Source organism: Amphiura filiformis, chromosome 4 (assembly GCF_039555335.1).
Source record: "Amphiura filiformis chromosome 4, Afil_fr2py, whole genome shotgun sequence".
NCBI lineage: Eukaryota > Metazoa > Echinodermata > Ophiuroidea > Amphilepidida > Amphiuridae > Amphiura > Amphiura filiformis.
The window spans coordinates 39,576,505-39,597,944 of record NC_092631.1 but is presented as its reverse complement, the minus strand read 5'-3'; the positions used below and the strand labels follow the sequence as shown (position 1 = coordinate 39,597,944).

General features: G+C 35.2%; 1 protein-coding gene across 11 annotated transcripts in view; it reads left to right on the top strand.

Moving 5' to 3' along the window:
- The window catches only part of LOC140150879 (uncharacterized), a 45,077-nt gene extending 23,910 nt beyond the window's left edge, over positions 1–21,167 (top strand). The window contains exons 14-28 of one of the 11 annotated variants that reach the window (XM_072173028.1): positions 36–401; positions 1,196–1,312; positions 2,335–2,487; positions 3,706–3,822; positions 5,259–5,411; positions 6,647–6,763; positions 7,820–7,972; positions 10,123–10,239; positions 11,131–11,283; positions 12,078–12,194; positions 14,037–14,153; positions 14,514–14,666; positions 15,805–15,921; positions 16,835–16,981; positions 17,449–21,167. In XM_072173028.1, coding sequence (XP_072029129.1) covers positions 36–401; positions 1,196–1,312; positions 2,335–2,487; positions 3,706–3,822; positions 5,259–5,411; positions 6,647–6,763; positions 7,820–7,972; positions 10,123–10,239; positions 11,131–11,283; positions 12,078–12,194; positions 14,037–14,153; positions 14,514–14,666; positions 15,805–15,921; positions 16,835–16,981; positions 17,449–18,266 — 2,915 coding nt within the window. In that variant the 3' untranslated portion in view covers positions 18,267–21,167. The remainder of the gene's footprint in view (positions 1–35; positions 402–1,195; positions 1,313–2,334; positions 2,488–3,705; positions 3,823–5,258; positions 5,412–6,646; positions 6,764–7,819; positions 7,973–10,122; positions 10,240–11,130; positions 11,284–12,077; positions 12,195–14,036; positions 14,154–14,513; positions 14,667–15,804; positions 15,922–16,834; positions 16,982–17,448) is intronic. The other 10 variants (XM_072173031.1, XM_072173032.1, XM_072173033.1 and 7 more) reach the window with 10 other exon arrangements.
- Positions 21,168–21,440: the final 273 nt, after the last annotated feature.

Genomic DNA, 21,440 nt, shown 5'->3' with positions numbered 1-21,440 from the left:
CAATTTAATTAAAAGGTAATTTTCATTCACTACAGAATTTGCTGATGCTGTGAAACAGGGAGCTAAGCCTCTGGTATTAAAACGGAAAATTCTTCAAGCGTCAATCCAAATTCTCTGCTGCTCCGAATCCCTTACGAAGCGAAATATAACAAGTATCTTGATATGGTTGAAGGGTGACAGATCTTTGAGCAGTGAAGATGTTGAACGCATTTTGAAAGATCCAATAAGGTTTACTACACAAGACCAGATTGACAAGTTGTTAGACATGCTTCATCGTAAACCTGTTGAAGCTTACTTCAACTTCATGGATGCTTTATACAGTCAAAGCCCAGATTTGTATGGAGAAGTAAGGAAAATCCAGCAGGAAGAAATCAGACAAATCCAGCAGGAAAAGACTGAAGGTATAAAAGATATAGAGAAGGACAATCTATCAATTAAGAGACCATCAATGATTTTCCGTACAAAATATATTTGTGCAACTTCTCCAGCGAATGATCAATCAGCTAATGCAAAGTTCATTTGATCAAAAAATAGCCACTGAGTCAGTCCTTATTAATGGTTACACTTACACTAACACGCCAGTGATTTTACAGTTGTGGGAGGATAAGATGTTGATTCAGTTATCAACTAAAGCATTCTGACAAAATACCCCATAATTTTAATCTAGTGGCATTTTTTACTGTTATTTTGCCCATACTCTGTATATCTGCTGCTTTTAACTCCTTCTGTTCCTCAATGTCCAATGCTCATGTTTGTATGTTAATCATGATATTTGTACCGAAATTTTGATGCATCTGAGGCAGACACATCAACATCTCACTGCGTGTGCATTTATTGGCAAAACATCTTATGATAGAAAATACCTGTGATTTGAAACTGGTTTGAAAGTACAAGTAGTTCAAAATGTAATAAATTGAACAAATAATAGTCTTATCATTAATTTCAATGAAAACAAGAACTGTCTTTAAACAAGACGACGCCACATATGATGATCATGTTTCATAATATTAAAGTGCTTGGAATAATAACAGATTTATTTTGGGGGATTTGGACTTTTTTTTTACTTACCAGTTTTCATTATTCTTCATTTCTTAAACATTTCTCACAGTTGCAAATCATGCATCACAATGAAAGTTTGGAACTTTATACAGTAATCATGTTTATTTAGTTCTTATAAAATGCATTGTTGTTTTAGATGACACGCAAGCTCATCAAACAACCTATGATGAGCCACAACCAGCAGCAACAACCCAAGATATTATAGGAGCTAGTAAAGGTCAAAAAGCAACAGTTATCTTTCATTACCAAGCAGGTATGTGGCTTGTTACACAGAACTTTGGAAGACGAGAACTTACTGTTCATTATAGGTAGACACAGACGCAGGCACATTCAGAGACTCGCATGTGTCACTCTGTTATAATCACACAAGGTGTCAAGGTAGTTTGGGAAAAGTTCCAAAAGTTATATCATTTGCCAGATTATCAAGGCAAAAAAGTTCACTTTTGTGAAAATTTGCAACACATTGTATCAACCTAAGTATTCATATCCTTCTCCTGTTACCCAGCAAACACAAAACGTTTTCGACATCATTCGCAAAAGGTTATAAAAGGTTGTCAGAAAACGTTTAAATGTCGGGTTATATATAGGGTACATTAATGGTATAAAACGTTTTCATAACATTAAATAACATTTGTTGGTAATTTACTGCACAGCAAACACAAATGTTTTACAGAAAACATTTAAATGTCGGGTTATATAAAGGGTATAAAAACGTTTTAATAACATTCCAAAAACAGTTTTGAAAACTTGGTACAAATCATTCTAAACAGAATGTTATTTTGGGGTTGAACAAATATTTTGCAAAAAATGTTTGCCCAAAATATTTACAATAACGTTTTTAAAATGTTTTCACGACCTTTATATAACCCGACATTTAAATGTTATTAAAACGTTTTTTAAAAAACACTTTAAGAACATTTCTGTGTTTGCTGGGTGGAAATATTTTAACATAATGGTATTTAAGTGTTGACAAAATATTTGGTCAAAAATGTTTGCAAAAATAGCTTACAATGACATTTCGAAAACATTTTAAAAATATTGTTGTAGTGTGTTTTCATACAAAACATTTTAAAACGATTTCATGACCTTTATATAACCCGACATTTTAATGTTATTAAAACGTTTTAACCTAAACCAAAACCCAAAATACAACTTATTTAAAACGTTTTAAAAACGTTTTTGTGTTTGCTGGGCAGATCATAACTATTTAAAAAACATAGTTCAGTTTATTATTAAAACTTGATTTTGATTGCCCTGTTTCTTCTTATTGCATAGGTGATGACACAGATATTACCCTGATCCCTGGTGACATTATCACAAACATTGAACAAATTCAAGATGGCACAGGTTGGTGGCAAGGCACAGCACCAGATGGCTCATTTGGCCTGTTCCCAGCAAACTTTGTAGAACTATGTAAAACTGAAAATGGTAAGATTAATGCAGAACTTAATGAGTAACATATACAGCCAAGAATCACTTTAGTTGCATTATATTAGCATTGCCACCCAATCATCATTTAATAATGTGCTTATATGCACAATAACCGGTGAATTTCTACCGGTGTAGGGTGATAGAGTATGATGACTTCTTGTAACTGTATAGTTTTATGTCATTTTATCTACATTATGTTGACGTGTCATGTCAAAAGGAGACACTTTTAAGCAGGTTCTTACATATCTTAACTATAGAGATATTTTGCTCCACAACGCCGTTTTCCCCAAAGAAATCGGACATTCCTACGCTAAGATATTGAGTTCGTAAGTTATGGTATTATAAAATTGGAAATTGAGATATCGGCCTTTAAAATATTATTGACAATGTTGAGAGTATGAATTACCTTGAAAAATGTCTCAAAAAAATACAAGATGCCAGTTATATTCCGGTCTGAAACATCACACATTCACAACAAACCCAAATTGTGAAAAAATCACCCCGGGCAGATTTTTGGTTATTTCTCCATTTACGATCCTGCCCAAAAGTGTCTCCTTTTGAAATGACACGTCACATATTTATAATTTGCATATCATATTACATCATCACTTCTAGAGCGTAAACACAAAACACAATAGACACAAACCTTTGTTACGAACTTCATAATTCTTGTTGTAAATCACTGCGCTTTAAAAATTCGTGTCACTAATTCCTCATTTAGTTTAAGGTAGCCTAATATATTTTCATCTATTATAATGATAATTTTAGTAAAAATGCAACTTATTACGAAGATCATGAGGTTACTTAGGTTGATCTTTTGGGTTTTTTTAATTTCCATCGGATCCAGTCAATCTGGATTCTGTAAGGTTGAAGGGGTCCAACAAAATGTTTATTCCCCTCAGATTTGGTGGTCAGCGTTACCCCTGTACAACCAGGCTCATTTATTGAACAATTATGATCTGGGATCTACCAGTTTATTTATAGCGAAACCCAAGTGAACAATTGACTATGTTCTCTTAGTACTTTGATTCTTGGGCCGTACTTGGCCCGGGGACATTTGCCCTAACACACACTGTCAATCACATTCACCATATATTTGTTATCAATCCAATTTAACCGCAAGAACCAAGGATGGGAGTAGTACAAGGCGTACCTCCATGCATCAAACATGCCAAATGAGAGTTTTTTAAACAAAATGTATTGTTACTGTTTTAGATGCTGCACCGACTCAAACAACCTATGATGAGCCACAACCAGCAGTAACACCTGTACCCCAAGAGACTAGTGGAAGTGAAGGTCAAAAAGCAACAGCAATTCATCATTACCAATCAGGTAGGTGGCTTGCTGTACACAAGAAGAGAATTATTCATTGGTAGCTATAATCCTGGAACAAAATGTCGACACACTTTCCCTGTCTTTAATTTGGTATAGCTGCCCCCTCCCCCTCCATTTAATGTTGGCCAAAGCCATGTTGTCAACAGGTTCGTGAAGTGACCTTCCAACATTGAAAGGAGTGGGGAAGGGTGAGATACAGGGGAGTCTGTGCTTCACATCACATCACATGCATGTTTCACTCGCCTTTTCAATTTTGATAGGGCACGCATTTCAATTGTTTAGTACATGTGTGCCAACTATGTTATTCCAGGATTGTAGATTGCAAACGTAGGAACCTGCATAGACTCGTATCACATTTTAAAGATGATTTCACTATTATTAACACGCTTTTGGAAAAAGTTCTAAACGTTGCATTTGCCAGATGGTCAAGTCTAAAAACAGTTCACTTGTGTGAGTGAATTCATATTAGTTTTCCCAAAGGCAAAAGTTTGAGATTTTTCATAATGCCCATTAAACAACGGATGCGCAGTTATTACCCTCTATATGCCAAAACTGATCAGCGGAAAGAATGAAAACGTGATAGACATGATAATGTTAATACAAAAGCTTTCAGCAAAGTAAATGTATATAGAATGAACAATAGATTTTTGGGTGTTTTCTTGTTGTGTTGGAGAAAAAAGAAAAACATTCCGCATTTAGAGACTTTTCAGACCTGTCGCTAGAAACAGACTGTTTTTGTTTTTGTTTTTTATTTACCAGTTTTCTTTATTCCTAATTTCTTTGACCGTCCCAGTTGATGATTATTGTATCATGATGGAAGTGTTGATTTATACTGTAATCATGTTTATTGGTTGTTGTTTTTTGGGAGGAGAGGTTATGTTTTTTTTAAATAAAAATGTATTGTTGTTTACGTCATGCATCAGCTCAAACACCGTATGATGAGCCACAGCCATCAGCAACACATGTACCCCACGAGACCATAGGAGGTGAAAGTCAAAAAGCAACAGCAATCTATCATTCTCCATCTTTCACCTCGATTATTATATTTCAACCATCACACTCATAGACAGTTAATATTTGTATAATATCACACGGGTAAGAACCAATGAGATTGCAAGAACATTCTCAAGTGTTTAAGAATCATCTATATCACATCTGGTGGCGCGCGATCTCCAGTAATGGCAATATTTCGCTAATAATATGAGTTAATGATTCATTTAGAGCATAGAGAGAAACGCAAATAAACATTATGTGCGTGCATTTGAATGTGCGCATTTACATACTATTAATTAGCTAATTACGGAAAGAAACATGGACTAAAATCAGTAAAAGTGAAATTCGGAACATGGGATCAAACTTAAAAACAACGTAGTTCCTGTATTCTGTGACGTTTTATTATTATCACTGCCTTCTTGTTTCTTCATATTTCACAGCTGATGACACAGATATAACCCTGAACCCTGGTGACATTATCACAAACATTGAACGAATTCAGAATGACACAGGTTGGTGGCAAGGTAGAGCACCAGATGGCTCATTTGGTCTGTTCCCAGCACATTTTGTAGAACTACGTAAAACTGAAAATGGTAAGATTTCATGTAGAACTTATTGAGTAACATAACAACTAGGAATCACTTCAGTTACATTATATATTAGCATTGCCACACAATCATCATTTAATACTGTGCATGCTCTAGAAATAATTTGTATTTTCTTGGTCTTATAAAGAGTTGATTTTTGGCATACACAAAATGTATTGTTATACATCACAAAAAGAAAGTCCCCATCGGATTGAGGGGTCATAATATTGTACACAATTAACCGAAAGCAATATACTTGATATGAACATGTCTAGAAATATGTTAGCTGCAGTATGATACCAAACTTGTGTCAAATTATACTGCAGCCAGCAAAATTCCTTTAATACATTGTGCATAAAGTTACGTCCACCTGGACTAGTGGGGATATTCTTATTTTAATGTGTTTATAATTTTATAACAATATGTTGTGTGGTGATTATGTTATTGTTTAGTTGAATGTTATCAAATCAATCATCCATTCTGCAGCTTACACGCAATAGGCGATGAACTTCCAGCTTAGTAGGGCGGTAGATTATGATGATATCTTGTGCTGTATAGTTTGTGTCATCTTATTTGAGTAGTTATGAATATGAATAAGCTTATTTGCATATTTTCCATTAAATTCTATTAATCCACGCTGCAGCTTACGCGCAATAACCGATGAATTTCTACCTGTGTAGGATGACCACTTGTTTTGTATAGTTTTGTGCCATATTATCTGCATACTTATCATTTGCATATTAAATCACATCATCACTTCTAATTCTACAGCGTAAACACAAAACACAATAGACACAAAACTTTGTTACGAACTGCATAATTCTAGTTAAAAAATTGTGTCACTAATTCCTCATTGAATGTAAGGTAGCCTAAAACATTTTCTACAAATCAGGTTACTTAAGTTGATCACTTCTTAAATAAATTTGGATTTTGTATGGTTGAATGGGTCCAACAAAATGTTTATTCCCTTCAGATTTGGTGGTCAGCGTTACCCCCTGTGTAACCAGGCTCATTTATTGAACAATTCTTATTTGAGATCTACCAGTTTATTGATCGCAAAACTCGAGTAAAACATTGACTATGTACTTTGATTTTTAAGCAGGACTTGGCCCGGGGATATTTTCCATAACACACACTGTCAATCATACTCGCCATATATTTGTTATCAATCCAATTTAACCGCAAGCACCAAACATGTCAAATGAGAGTTTTTTAAACAAAATACATTGTTGCTGTTTTAGATGCTGCACCAGCTCAAACAACCTATGATGAGCCACAACCAGCAGTAACACCTGTACCCCAAGAGACTAGAGGAGGTGAAGGTCAAAAAGCAACAGCTATCCATCATTACCAATCAGGTAGGCTTGCTGTACAGAAGAAGAGGAGTTATCCTGAAAAAATATCGGCACCCTTTGCCTGTCTTTAACTTGCAATATGCCCCCTCCCCAAATTTAATATTGGTCAAAGCCATGGTGTTGTCAACAAGTCCGTGAGTTCCTCGAACATTTATTTTTAATTTTGGATGGATTTCTATCAAGAGTGAAATGGAAATATTAGAATGTTGTAACTACCGGATGTCCCAAAAAAAGGTTACATGTAGATTTTTTGGCAAACACAAAATGTATTGTTATTATGCGCGAAATAAACACATCACAAAAAAGAAAGTCCCCATTGGATTGAGGGGTTATAACATTGTTCACAATTTTGTCTAGCAATTTGTTAGCTGCAGTATGATACCAAACTTGTGTCAAATCATTATGCAGCCAGCAAAATTCTCTCTTCTTTAATGACCATCTTATTATTACCACCAAGAGTCAAGAGGTTTATTTTCAGTGTACAATATTTAATTCTTCAATATGCTTCTTTTGTGCAATAAGTGCAACAATGACATATAAAGAAAACATAAAAAGTAATAAAAAAAAATCTCAAAACAAAGGTTGCATCTTTTCTAAATCTACGCCATTTATTCGTACCTACCTTGTAAAGATCCAAAGTGTTGCAATATGTATCAAACTTGGTGTAGAGCGTATTCAGCATACTGATCACCATGAACGGCGTACAGCTGGAACAAATGGCGGTAAATCCAACGATATCAGTAAACAGCATACTAACAGATTCCGTTGTGCTTGCTTCAACGGGTTCCCCTAACCACAGCTTCTTGGCAATATTGGCAGGAAAGATCATTATCAGAAAAAATGACATTGTTTTGTTGTACCATCATAAAATGCGGTTCATTGTCTACATGTAACCTTTTATGGGACACCTTGTATAAGAAATGTCTTCTGATGGTTTGTGGTTCTTGATTTGAAATTGGACAGGTATTCCTGTTTCTAAGTTTGTGTCAAATTTTGACAATTTCAGTTCATTATTAAAACTTGATTTTTATTGCCTTCTTTTTTCTTCTAATTTCACAGCTGATAACACAGATATAACCTTGAACCCTGGTGACATTATCACAAACATTGAACAAATTCAAGATGACACAGGTTGGTGGCAAGGCAGAGCACCAGATGGCTCATTTGGCCTGTTCCCAGCAAACTTTGTAGAACTATGTAAAACTAAAAATGGTAAGATTTCATGCTGAACTTATTGAGTAACATAATAACTAGGAATCACTTTAGTTACATTATATACGAGGGGGTATCCAAAAGTTTTTGACATCACCCAGAAGGAAAAGAGCTATATTGATGAAATGCGCCTACTGCCCATCATAGCGCCACCTGTAAAAAATTAAACATACTTATGAGACCATTTTTTACCATAATGTACATAAGGACCAGTGATTACACTGACAAAATTTCATCAATATAGCTCTTTTCCTTCTGGGTGATGTCAAAAACTTTTGGATACCCCCTCGTATTATCATTGCCACACAATCATCATTATTGTGCATGCACTGGAAATAATTTGCATTTCTTGGTCTTATATATAGAGTTGATATTTGGTATACACAAAATGTATTGTTATCATGTGCTTCCAGCTTAGTAGGGCGGTATTTTTAGATGATGTCTTGTGCTGTATAGTTTGTGTCATCTTATTTGCATTGTTATGAATGTGAATAAGCTTATTTGCATATTTTCCCTTAGATTATATTAATCCACGCTTCAGCAATAACCGATGAATTTCTACTGGTGTAGGATGATAGAGTATGATGACCTCTTGTTCTGTATAGTTTTATGTCATGTTATCTGCATATTTATCTTTTGCATATTAAATCACATTATCACAGCGTAAACACAAAACACAATAGACACGAACTTTTGTTACGAGCTGCATAGTTCTAATTAAAATTTGTGTCACTAATTCCTCGTTGAATATAATGTTGCCTAATACATTTTCATCTATTCTAAGGCTAATTTTAGTAAAAGTGCAATTTATTATGAAGTTACTTAAGTTGATAATTTCTTTAAAATTCCCATCGGATCCCGAATGTGTGGATTTTGTAAGGTTGAATGGGTCCCACAAACTATTATTCCACTCAGATTTGGTGGTCAGTGCTGCCCCTGTGTACACTCTAGATTAGAAAGACTTAAAATTTGGGATCGGGAAAAAGAAAAATCTATTTTTAAATCTTTCGAAAGACTTAAACATTAAACCAATCACAACGCGATGGTGCGTGCACGTGATCAAATCGAAACGTTTATCTGGACTGCTCAGCCGCCATCTTTCTTTTGCGATTTCGTGTGGTGGCGAGCGAATGAATGAAGTGATATGGACGAATTTGTTTTGCAGAATGCCATCCCAGATGCTGTAATTGCCAATGTCAGTGACTATAACTTCCATGAAAAAGCTTACATTGTTGTGCACGAAGGGCCAACTAATGTGAACATTATCTTCAATCGCCGAGGTAGTAGTTTGTGCTTCTGCTGTATAAGCTTACCTTTACACATAATATAATTTATAAATGGTAAGCTTATTTCCATGAAGGATCACACTCGGCCACTGCAGTGACACTGGAATTGTCACTGGCACTACAGACTATTGCTTGAACTTTATGAAAGAAGTAGTCCTGACTTGGTATTACTGTCGTGAATAGACGTATTGCTTGATAAGAAGTCACACATACTTGTATTTAATATCGATATTTAAATCCCATAAAGATTTATATTATTTTGAAATAAATCCCAGATATGCTTAAAAGTAAATCTTAAAGGATTTGAAATTTTAAGTCTAAGGTTAGTCTTATTTTTTAATCCAAAGGTTTTGTCACTAATTACAGTCCGCCTTGGATTTAAAAATTTAATCTTTTAGACTTGAAAATAAGTCTTTGTAGATTTAAACTTTAAATCTGAAAGGTTTATTTTTTAAATCCCTGTGGGGCTGAAATTTATAAAACTTTGTAAAGACTTATTTTAATCCTATATTGATTGGTCCCTAACTACAGTCTCTGAAAGTTTTGAAAGTAAGTCTTTTTGATTTGAATTTAAATCCCTGTAATTTAGAGTGTAACCAGGCTCACTTATTGAACAATACTGATTTGGGATCTACCAGTTTATTGATCACGAAATCCGAGTAAAAATGTACTTTGATTTTTGAGCAGGACTTCGCCCGGGGACATTTTCCCTAACACACGCTGCCAATCATACTCACCAACTATTTATTATCAATCCAATCTAACCGCAAGCACCGAGCATAGAAGTACGAGACGTACCTCCATGCACCAAACATGTCAACTTAATGAGAGTTTTATAAACAAAATGTATTGTTACTGTTTTAGATGCTGCACCAGCTCAAACAACCTATGATGAGCCACCACTAGCAGTAACACCTGTACCCCAAGAGACTAGTGGAGATGAAGGACAAAAAGCAACAGCTATCCATCATTACCAATCAGGTAGGTGGCTTGCTGTACAGAAGAAGAGGAGTTATTCATTGATAGCTACAATCCTGGAATAAATGATGAATTTTGGCATACACAAAATGTATTGTTATCATGCGCGAAATAAACACATCACAAAAAGAAAGTCCCCATTGGATTAAGGGGCCATAACATTGTTCACAATTTTGTCTAGCAATTTGTTAGCTGCAGTATGATACCAAACTTGTGTCAAATCATTATGCAGCCAGCAAAATTCTCTCTTCTTTAATGACCATCTTATTATTACCACCAACAGTCAAGAGGTTTATTTTCAGTGTACAATATTTAATTCTTCAATATGCTTCTTTTGTGCAATAAGTGCAACAATGAAATATAAAGAAAACATAAAAAGTAGGCCTAATAAAAAAAAATCTCAAAACAAAGGTTGCATCTTTTCTAAATCTACGCCATTTATTCGTACCTACCTTGTAAAGATCCAAAGTGTTGCAATATGTATCAAACTTGGTGTAGAGCGTATTCAGCATACTGATCACCATGAACGGCGTACAGCTGGAACAGATGGCGGTAAATCCAACGATAAACAGCAGTAAACAGCATACTAACAGATTCCGTTGTGCTTGCTTCAACGGGTTCCCCTAACCACAGCTTCTTGGCAATATTGGCAGGAAAGATCATTATCAGAAAAAATGACATTGTTTTGTTGTACCATCATAAAATGCGGTTCATTGTCTACATGTAACCTTTTTATGGGACACCTTGTATAAGAAATGTCTTCTGATGGTTTGTGGTTCTTGATTTGAAATTGGACAGGTATTCCTGTTTCTAAGTTTGTGTCAAATTTTGACAATTTCAGTTCATTATTAAAACTTGATTTTTATTGCCTTCTTGTTTCTTCTAATTTCACAGCTGATAACACAGATATAACATTGAACCCTGGTGACATTATCACAAACATTGAACAAATTCAAGATGACACGGGTTGGTGGCAAGGCAGAGCACCAGATGGCTCATTTGGCCTGTTCCCGGCAAATTTTGTAGAACTATGTAAAACTGAAAATGGTAAGATTTCATGTAGAACTTATTGAGTAACATAACAACCAAAAATCACTTCAGTTGCATTATATTGCATTGCCACCCAATCATCATTTAATAATGTATATGCTCTAGAAATAATTTGCACTTCTTGGGCTTATATAGAATTGATTTTTGCTATACACAAAATGTATTGTTATTATGCGCGAAATAAACACATCACAAAAAGAAAGTCCCCATTAGATTGAGGGGTCATAACATTGTTCACAATTTTGTCTAGCAATTTGTTAGCTGCAGTATGATACCAACCTTGTGTCAAATCATTATGCACCCAGCAAAATTCTCAGGCTCATGTTCATATCAATTTGATTGCCTTTAATACATTGTGCATAAAATTACGGCCACTCGGACTAGTGGGGATTTTATAATTATCAATTCATCATCTCATATAAAGTTGGTTTTGATCCCCAAAACAATATGTTGTGTGGTGTTATGTTATTGTTTAGTTGTTTGTTAGCAAACCAATCATCAACTCTGCAGCTTACACAATAAGCGATGAAATTCCAGCTTAGTAGGGTGGTACATTATGATGGTGTCTTGTGTTGTATAGTTTGTGTCATCCTATTTGCATATCTATGAATATAAATAAGCTTATCAGCATATTTTCTCTTAAATTCTATTAATCCATTATGCAGCTTAACTTGCAATAACCGATGAATTTCTGCCGGTGTACGGTGATAGAATAATGACAATAATGTATATGATAATAATGGATTTATATAGTAATCGTCTTTTTTTTATAACAATGTATTGTTGTTTAGGTGATGCACCAACTCAAACACCGTATGATGAGCCACATCCATCAGCAACATGTGTACCTCACGAGACCAGAGGAGGTGATGGTCAAAAAGCAACAGCAATCTATCATTACCAATCAGGTAGGTGGCTTCCTGTACAGAAGAAGAGGAGTTATCCTGGAAAAATATCGGCACACTTTGCCTGTCTTTAACTTGTTATATGCCCCTCCCAAAATTTAATATTGGTCAAAGGCATGTGTTGTCAACAGGTCCGTGAGATCCTCCAACATTTTTTTTAAAATTTTGGATGGATTTCTATCAAGAGTGAAATAGAAATATTAGAATGTTGTAACTACCGGGTGTCCCAAAAAAGGTTACATGTAGATTTTTGAAAATAATCTAAGTTAATGTTAACAAAATAAATATTCTTTTCATGCCATAATCTATATACCCTCTTCTAGTATACCTGTGAATGTCAAGTTCACAACCTACGTACTTTATAGCCCGCATTCCAGGCATTATGTTCATATCAATTTGATTGCCTTTAATACATTGTGCCTAAAATTACGTCCACCCGGACTAGCGGGGATATTCTTATTTTAATGTGTTTATAATTTTCCATTTTTCATCTCACATAAAGTTGGCTTTGATCGCCAAAACAATATGTTGTGTGGTGATTATGTTATTGTTTAGTTGAATGTTAGCAAATCAATCATCCACTCTGCAGCTTACACGGAATAGGCGATGAACTTACAGCTTTGTAGGGCGGTAGATTATGATAGCTTGTGCTGTATAGTTTGTGGCATCTTATGTGCTATGAATTAAGCTCATTTATATTCCCTTATATTCCCTTAAATTCTATTAATCCACTCTACAGCGTACGTGCAATTACTGATGAATGTCTACCGGTGAATAGTGCTATGTCATAAAATCTGCATATTTATATTTTGCATATTAAATTATATCATTACTTCAACAGTGTAAACACAATATACACAAAGCTTTGTTACGAACTGCGTGATTCTAGTTAAAAATATGTACCGGTATCAAAAATTCCTCATTTAATGTAAGGTAGCCTAATACATTTTCATCTATTCTAAGACTACTTTTAGTAAAATTTATTTATTACGAAGATAAAATGAGGTAACTTAAGTTGATCATTTTTCGGATCCCATAAATTTGGATTTTGTAAGGTTGAATGGGTCCAACAAAATGTTTATTCCTCCAGATTTGGTGGTCAGCGTTACCCCTGTGTAACCAGGCTCACTTATTGAACAATTCTGATTTGAGATCTACCAGTTTATTGATCGCAAAACTCGAGTAAAACATAGCTCTTGATCAGAGCCCTCGCAGTACCTTAGAAGATCCAGAGATCCCAAAGTAAAATAAACCCAAGCAAGTGACTAGTATTAGTAAAGAAAATGTATATAGGCCAATCCATTCTGTAAAAAATTTAATACCACTCCCATGCATCACCCAGCAGTACATGTATTTGTACAGAGCTTGCCGAAGGCAAGCTTCACTATAGGCAAGTCACCAACAAGTAAAGTAGGACCACTTATAGATCACTGTCTACCTGAGATATTGGTCTACCCCACACACCAACCGCGAAAGTCCAGTGACCGACGCGCCAGCGGAGGCAGCCGGTCTTTACTATAGTGTCAGAGGGCATATGGCATGTTTTTTTCATTTTTTCTTTCAATTGGATGGAAAGTAGGTTGGCTTTGGAGCGGTCTTTACTATAGTGTCAGAGGGCATATGGCATGGTTTTTTCATTTTTTCTTTCAATTGGATGGAAAATAGGTTGGCTTTGGAGCAAAGCTAGTAAAACATTGACTATGTACTTTGATTTTTGAGCAGGACCTGTCCCGGGGACATTTTCCCTAACACACACTGTCAATCATACACGCTATGTATTTGTTATCAATCCAATTTAACCGCATGTCAGATTTTTTTAAACAAAATGCATTGTTACTGTTTTAGATGGTGCACCAGCTCAAACAACCTATGATGAGCCACAACCAGCAGTAACACCTGTACCCCAAGAGACTAGTGGAAGCGAAGGTCAAAACGCAACAGTAATTCATCGTTACCAATCAGGTAGGTGGCTTGCTGAACAGAAGAAGCGGAGTAATCCTGGAAAAATATCGGCACACTTTGCCTGTCTTTAACTTGTTATATGCCCCTCCCAAAATTTAATATTGGTCAAAGGCATGTGTTGTCAACAGGTCCGTGAGATCCTCCAACATTTTTTTAAAATTTTGGATGGATTTCTATCAAGAGTGAATTGAAAGGGAAATATTAGAATGTTGTAACTATAAGAAATGTCTTCTGATGGTTTGTGGTTCTTGATTTGAAATTGGACAGGTATTCCTGTTTCTAAGTTTGTGTCCAATTTTGACAATTTCAGTTTATTATTAAAACTTGATTTTGATTGCATTGTTTCTTCTTATTTCACAGCTGATAACACAGATATAACCCTGAACCCTGGTGACATTATCACAAACATTGAACAAATTCAAGATGACACAGGTTGGTGGCAAGGCAGAGCACCAGATGGCTCATTTGGCCTGTTCCCAGCACATTTTGTAGAACTATGTAAAACTGAAAATGGTAAGATTTCATGTAGAACTTATTGAGTAACATAACAACCAAAAATCACTTCAGTTGCATTATATTGCATTGCCACACAATCATCATTTAATACTCTGCATTTTGAAATATTTTGCATTTCTTGGTCTGATATATAGAGTAGATTTTTGGCATACACAAAATGTATTGTTATCATGCGCGAAATAAACACACCACAAAAAGAAAGTCCCCATTAGATTGAGGGGCCATAACATTGTACACAATTTTGTCTAGAAATTTGTTAGATGCTGCATGATACCAAAAAAGTAACAAATTGATTTTTTCGAGATAATTGATTAAAAGTGCGCTCAGCCTGCATAGACTTGTACATGTTAACCCATCTACTAGTAATTGGGGTATTTATTAGTGTTTGCGGGTTAAAATTGTTGTGTTTTATGTTTTAATAGGTAGATATAGTATCCAGTGACCTTCCTGTGGTAAAAACTCCATTTCTCAAAAACTGTTAGTTAGGCCCTTTTGCCACGGTATGGCAGTATTAATTCACGCTGCAGCTATGGCGCAATAACCGATGAATTTCTACTTGTTCTGTATAGTTTTATGCCATGTTATCTGCACACTTATCATTTGCATATTAAATCACATCATCACTTCTAATTCTTCAGCGTAAACACAAAACGCAATAGACAAAAAACTTTATTACGAACTGCATAATTCTAGTTAAAAATTTGTGTCATTATTTCCTCATTGAATGTAAGGTAGCCTAAAACATGTTTATCTATTCTAAGGCTAATTATAGTAAAAGTAAAATTTATTATGAAGTTCAAATCAGGTTACTTAAGTTGATCATTTCTTAAATAAATTTGGATTTTGTATGGTTGAATGAACATTTTATTCCCCTCAGATTGGCTCACTTTATTGAACAATTCTGATTTGGGATCTACCAGTTTATTGATCGCAAAACACCCAAGTACAAATATCGACTATGTGCTTTGATTTTTGAGCAGGACTTGGCCCGGGAACATTTTCCCTATCACACACTGTTAATCATACACGCCATATATTTGTTATCAATACAATCTAACCGCAAGCACCAAGCATATACAGCAAATTGCTAAATGAGAGGTTTTTTTAAAAATAAAATATGTTGTTACTGTTTTAGATGCTGCACCAGCTCAAACAACCAATGATGAGCCACAACCAGCAGTAACACCTGTACCCCAAAAGACTAGAGGAAGTGAAGGTCAAAAAGCAACAGCTCTCTATCATTACCAAGCTGGTAGGTGGCTTGCTGTGCAGGAAAAGAGAAGTTATTTTATTGATAGCTACAATCCTGGAAAAAAATGTCGTCACACTTTTCTTGCCTTTGGGTACATCTCTACCCCCACTCTTCCAATTTAATGTTGGGCAAAGCCATGTTGTCAACAGGTCCAACATTGAAAGATGAGGAGTGGGGAAGGATGAGATACAGGGGGCCTGTGCTTCACATAATATCACATGCATGTTTCACTCGCCTTTTCAATTTTGATAGGGCACGCATTTCATTTAGTTTAGCATGTTTAGTACAGGTGTGCCAACTATTTTTTCCAGGATTGTATATTGCAAACGTAGGAACATCCAGAGACTTGTATCATGATTTTAAAGTTGATTACACTATTATTATCACGCTGTTGGGAAAAGTTCCAAAAGTTGTATTTGCCAGATGGCAAAGTCGAAAAAAGTTCACTTATGTGAGTGAATTCGTGTGAATTTTACCCGGGGAATTTTTATTTTTCTATGAGATTGTGACATTGGGTGTATAATATGAAATTTATGTCAGCATTTTCCAAATTTCAAAAATATTAAAAAGGGGAGAACCCACTGAGTTGACTTTTAATTGTTGAACGATTTCTTCACATGGGCGACATTTCACGGGTATTCCCGCGACTTGCACTAATATTACACGACGTCGACAACTCTTAGCAACACCATCTGCTTAAGAAGCTAGTTGACCTAGCAAAAACGTTCCAGCATTGTCCAGGGGAGCAAATAATAGTGTAGTTTGAAGACAAGCTCTTTATGTTGCTTTGTGGTTCTTGATTTTAGACAAATTTTAGACCGGATTAATATTTCTAAGATTGTGTCCAATTTTGAAAATTTCAGTTTATTAACACTTGATTTTTATTGCCTTCTTGTTTCTTCTTATTTCACAGCCCGTGACGATGAAATAACCCTGAACCCTGGTGACATTATCACAAACATTGAACAACTTGACCAAAGTTGGTGGGAAGGCACAGGACCAGATGGCTCATGTGGCCTGTTCCCAGCAAACTATGTAGAACTGTGTAAAACCGAAAATGGTAAGATTTCATGCAGAACCTATTGAGTAACATAACAATCTCGTAATCTGTTTGAATATGGAACTCATTAAATCACATTAATGTCACCTAAACATTAATATCTTGACCATTCCAATTAATTTGACACAAGTTTGGTATCATACTGCAGCTAGCAAATTCCTCATGTTCATATCATTTTATTCCCTTTTGATAATTGTGCATTAAGTTTTGACCACACAAACTAGTGGGGACTTTTTATTTTGATGTGTTTATAATTTACAATGTTTGGTCTTTCACAAAGTTTCTCTTATTGTTGTTGTTATTTTATTATGATTATAATTTATTATGATGATTTAATTAATACAATCATTTGGCGTAGTATAATAAAATATATAATTTTATAGTAAACACATTTCATAATTTAATACAAAATTAATATCAATGTGAAATAATGCATTTTTATCCCATTTATCTGTTTCCCGATACAGATATGACATGGAAATACATGCATACCATAGATACATCTGGCTATGTTTATGCATGTCAAATGATAACCCAAAGCCATCTGGCTATCTGTATGAAGGGGCGCGTGGAGGTGTACGCTGTGTTTGCAGATAGCTCACATCTGGCATACACAGTATCATCCCAGGAGTGGGAAGGGAAGGACGTCAGAGGTGTAGCAGTGAGCAAATCGGCTTTACCTGATAACATGCTGGTGATATGTCAACGCATACCTTATGTGTATCAATATCCATGTCGCAAGTCAAAAGAACAGGTCAAGAAATATAAAATTGAAGGTAATATGGGAGACCCATTCTGTATAGTAGCTAATGCTAGTGTTGCTGTCATTAGAATGTCTAGTGGCAATTCATTTATAGTGTGCAGATTACCACAATTTACACATCAAACCCATGTAAAAATAGATATTGACCCATACCATTTCAGCATCACATCAGATTATTTGCTGGTAATGGGTGCGAAGCGAATGGCAGTGAGGGCAATGTCTGATGTGATGCACGATGTCTGTAGAATAGACTCACCGGATGGGTGCGAATTCACAAGTGTTTCCTTTAGGGAAAATGATAGGCAGATATATGCTGCTTGTATTCAGGGTGATTGGCCTGATTACAAAGGTTGTGTGTACAAATATACATGGGATGGGGTGGGAAAGCCAGAGTATATCAACTCTGGTTGTATCATTGATGGTTTAGGGGAGGTGGGTTACAAGGCCTTAACAGTGACATCTGGAATGTTACTTGTGGGACAATACGACGATAAGAATGTCAAGATATTCAAATTACAGTAGGCTCTATTTAAACGTTTATATCTCAGCATCGATGGGGGTTGCAAAATATGGTGGGAATTTTTTACATCCTCAAAAGGCGAATAAAACATATGAGGAGGGAGTTTAAAATGTTTCACATCAAAAAAGGGTAATACTAAATATGTTGGTGGTACATTTCTTACATCCTAAAAAGGGGGCACAAAAATATAGAGGGTAATTGTTTAAAATCCCAAAAAGGGGAATAAAAAATATTGCTGTAAAATGTTTTTCATCACAAAAGGGTAAAAATATTGGGAGGGGGGGGTAATTCCCCTTGGTCTAATTTTTTCCTGTAAGATGTGGTAATCTACATACTAAAAAACGACATCATATTATGAAGTGTAATAGGACCCCAATATTGATTACGTCACGGGAAAAAGGCCTATAGTTTGAGACATCCTCCTCCATGTGCATCAACATTCACATCATAACTAAACATTGTAACTGTTCTATATGTTAAGGAGTTGGTACAGGAAGGCCCTATCTGTAATAGATGCCATGTATTTATATTTATATATGTGCTACTCTACATTTTACAAGACATTGAACGATCTGGCACCACCCTACCTTTCTGATTGTCGGACCAAAGGCCTTCGTTCAAATCAAGATCCTACGCGCCTTGTAATTCCTAAGACCAACAGACTGATAGGCGATGGATCGTTCAGTGTCTATGGACCCAAGTAGTAGCGTAAGTTTTCTGTAAAGTGCAATGATCATTGCACTATATAAAAGCCGGTGTATGTATGTATATGTATGTGTCGTTATGAGTTTGGCAGAATGCCGTATATCGATTCAACTCTTTGATTCATTCTTGAAATCATTTTACACATGAATAATCTTGTATGCCGCCTTCTTATGCTCACTTATCGCTGTGAATCATCATTAAATAGCCTCTCTATTTGGTCCCTTGTTCGTTAATTTAAGATAATTTACACGTAATATGAAATTTCAAGAGAGAAAATCACAATTGAACATTCCGCCAAACTCATAACAATGTATATATAGCCTGTCTCCAAAAAAATTGTGCAAGTGAAAAGCGCCCTCTGTGGCAATTAGAAAATACCGTTGTGACATAATGTTTACATCAACGTCAAGGGCGCAGTCTTAGCTCTCAAATGCCGTTTGTTCTGTTCAATTTGTTTGTTTCAATTTCGAGATATGTTTATTTATAAACAACGAAAGGGTAAACTCACAATTGTGCCACTTTTACTACGGAAGAGAGCTATACATGTAAAGCAATGATAGCTGATGTTGATGCGTCTATGCACTCCCCCTTAGGGGCTCGTGCATTAGACGCATCAACATCAGCGCGCGTGCATTAGGCTATGTTGTCTATGTGCCAAGGGCCAATAATGTACCAGTGACTGGCAGTGATTTTGCCAGGTCGCCAGTATGCCCGCATTGGTCTATCCATTTGAAATCCATACACCTGTGGAAGACATAGCCTTACTCTTTCAAACAGGGAGTGTGAGTTTGAAATGGGACTATACCTGAATGAGTGATTCCATTTGAAATCTACACTCCCTGTGTGGGATATTAAGGTCATGTCTTCCATAGGGGGTGTATGGATTTCAACTGGAATAGTATATTATTTGAAAGTGTATTGACCTAGACTAGTATACTATTGTGGGTCAGTATTTAAGTCCGAGATATTTAAGTTCGTTCTAAAAAAGTTCAAGGAGCTAGCTAATTAAGCTTATTAACCAATACAAAGGCATTAACCATGGTGAATTATATTATGAAAGGAAACAATGGGGACTTTATCCTGTGTATTGCAATAACTGGTATTAAGGTATATCCTAAAGCTGCCATGTGTATTTGTATATTAATTTTGATATTTTATGATTATTTAATTTATCCCAATCAGAAAACTGAAAGCGAGGCCAAATGATTTAATTACATACTCCCAATTAAGTAAGTTAATTTGCTACCCAGCAAACACAAAACGTTTTCGATATCATTCGCAAAAGGTTATAAAAGGTTGTCAGAAAACGTTTAAATGTCGGGTTATATAAAGGGTATATTAAGAGTGTAAAACGTTTTCATAACCTTAAAAAGCATTTTTTGATAATCTACTGCTCAGCAAACAAAAAATGTTTTACAGAAAACGTTTAAATGTCGGGTTATATAAAGGGTATAAAACGTCTTAATAACATTCCAAAAACATTCTTGAAAACTTGATACAAAACATTCTAAACAGAATGTTATTTTGGGGTTGAAAGAATATTTTGCGAAAACGTTTGCCCAAAATATTTCCAATAACGTTTTAAAAACGTTTTCATGACCTTTATATTTACCTTTACATTTAAATATTATTAAAAGGTTTTGAAAAACATTTTAAGAACATTTCTGTGTTTGCTGGATTCAAATATTTTAACATAATTTTTGAAAATATTGTTGTAGTGTGTTTTCATACAAAACGTTTTAAAACGTTATCATGACCTTTATATAACCCGACATTTTAATGTTATTAAAACGTTTTTACCTAAACCAAAAGCCAAAATATAACTTATTTAAAACGTTTTTAAAACGTTTTTGTGTTTGCTGGGTATAAGGACTATCTATAGTACAAGCACAATACAGCCTGTCTCAAAAAAAGTTGTGCAAGTGAAAAGCGCCCTCTTTGGCAATTAGAAAATACCATTGTGACATGATGCTTAAGTCAACGTCATGGGCGTAGTCTTAGCTCTCAAACACCGTTTATTCTGTTCAATTTGCTTGTTTTAATCTCGAGATATGCTTAGTTAACGACGAAAGGGTAAAATCACAATTGTGCCACTTTTAATAGGGAAGAGAGCTTTGCATGTAAATCAGCGATAGCATCAAGTTTATCAACAGTTCCTTCGTAAAATCAAAAGAATGCACCAATTACACAATACAATTTTTTTCACTGTTTTTACTATTTTATCATGATGCAGGAATAATGATTCTCTTTTTCCACAGAAAGGATAAATAAATATTTCACATTCTGCTGTAAAATTAAATACATGTGCACGACAATGATTTTATCATGGTAAATACTGTTCTCTTAGTCACTCAAGACATGTTAAAAGACAAACAAATATTGCACACTGAGGTCCGTATGCATAAAAGAGTTAGAGAGGGTCTAAATGTATAGGTCTAACTGGAATTAAGTTCCACCAGGAATGGTCCTTT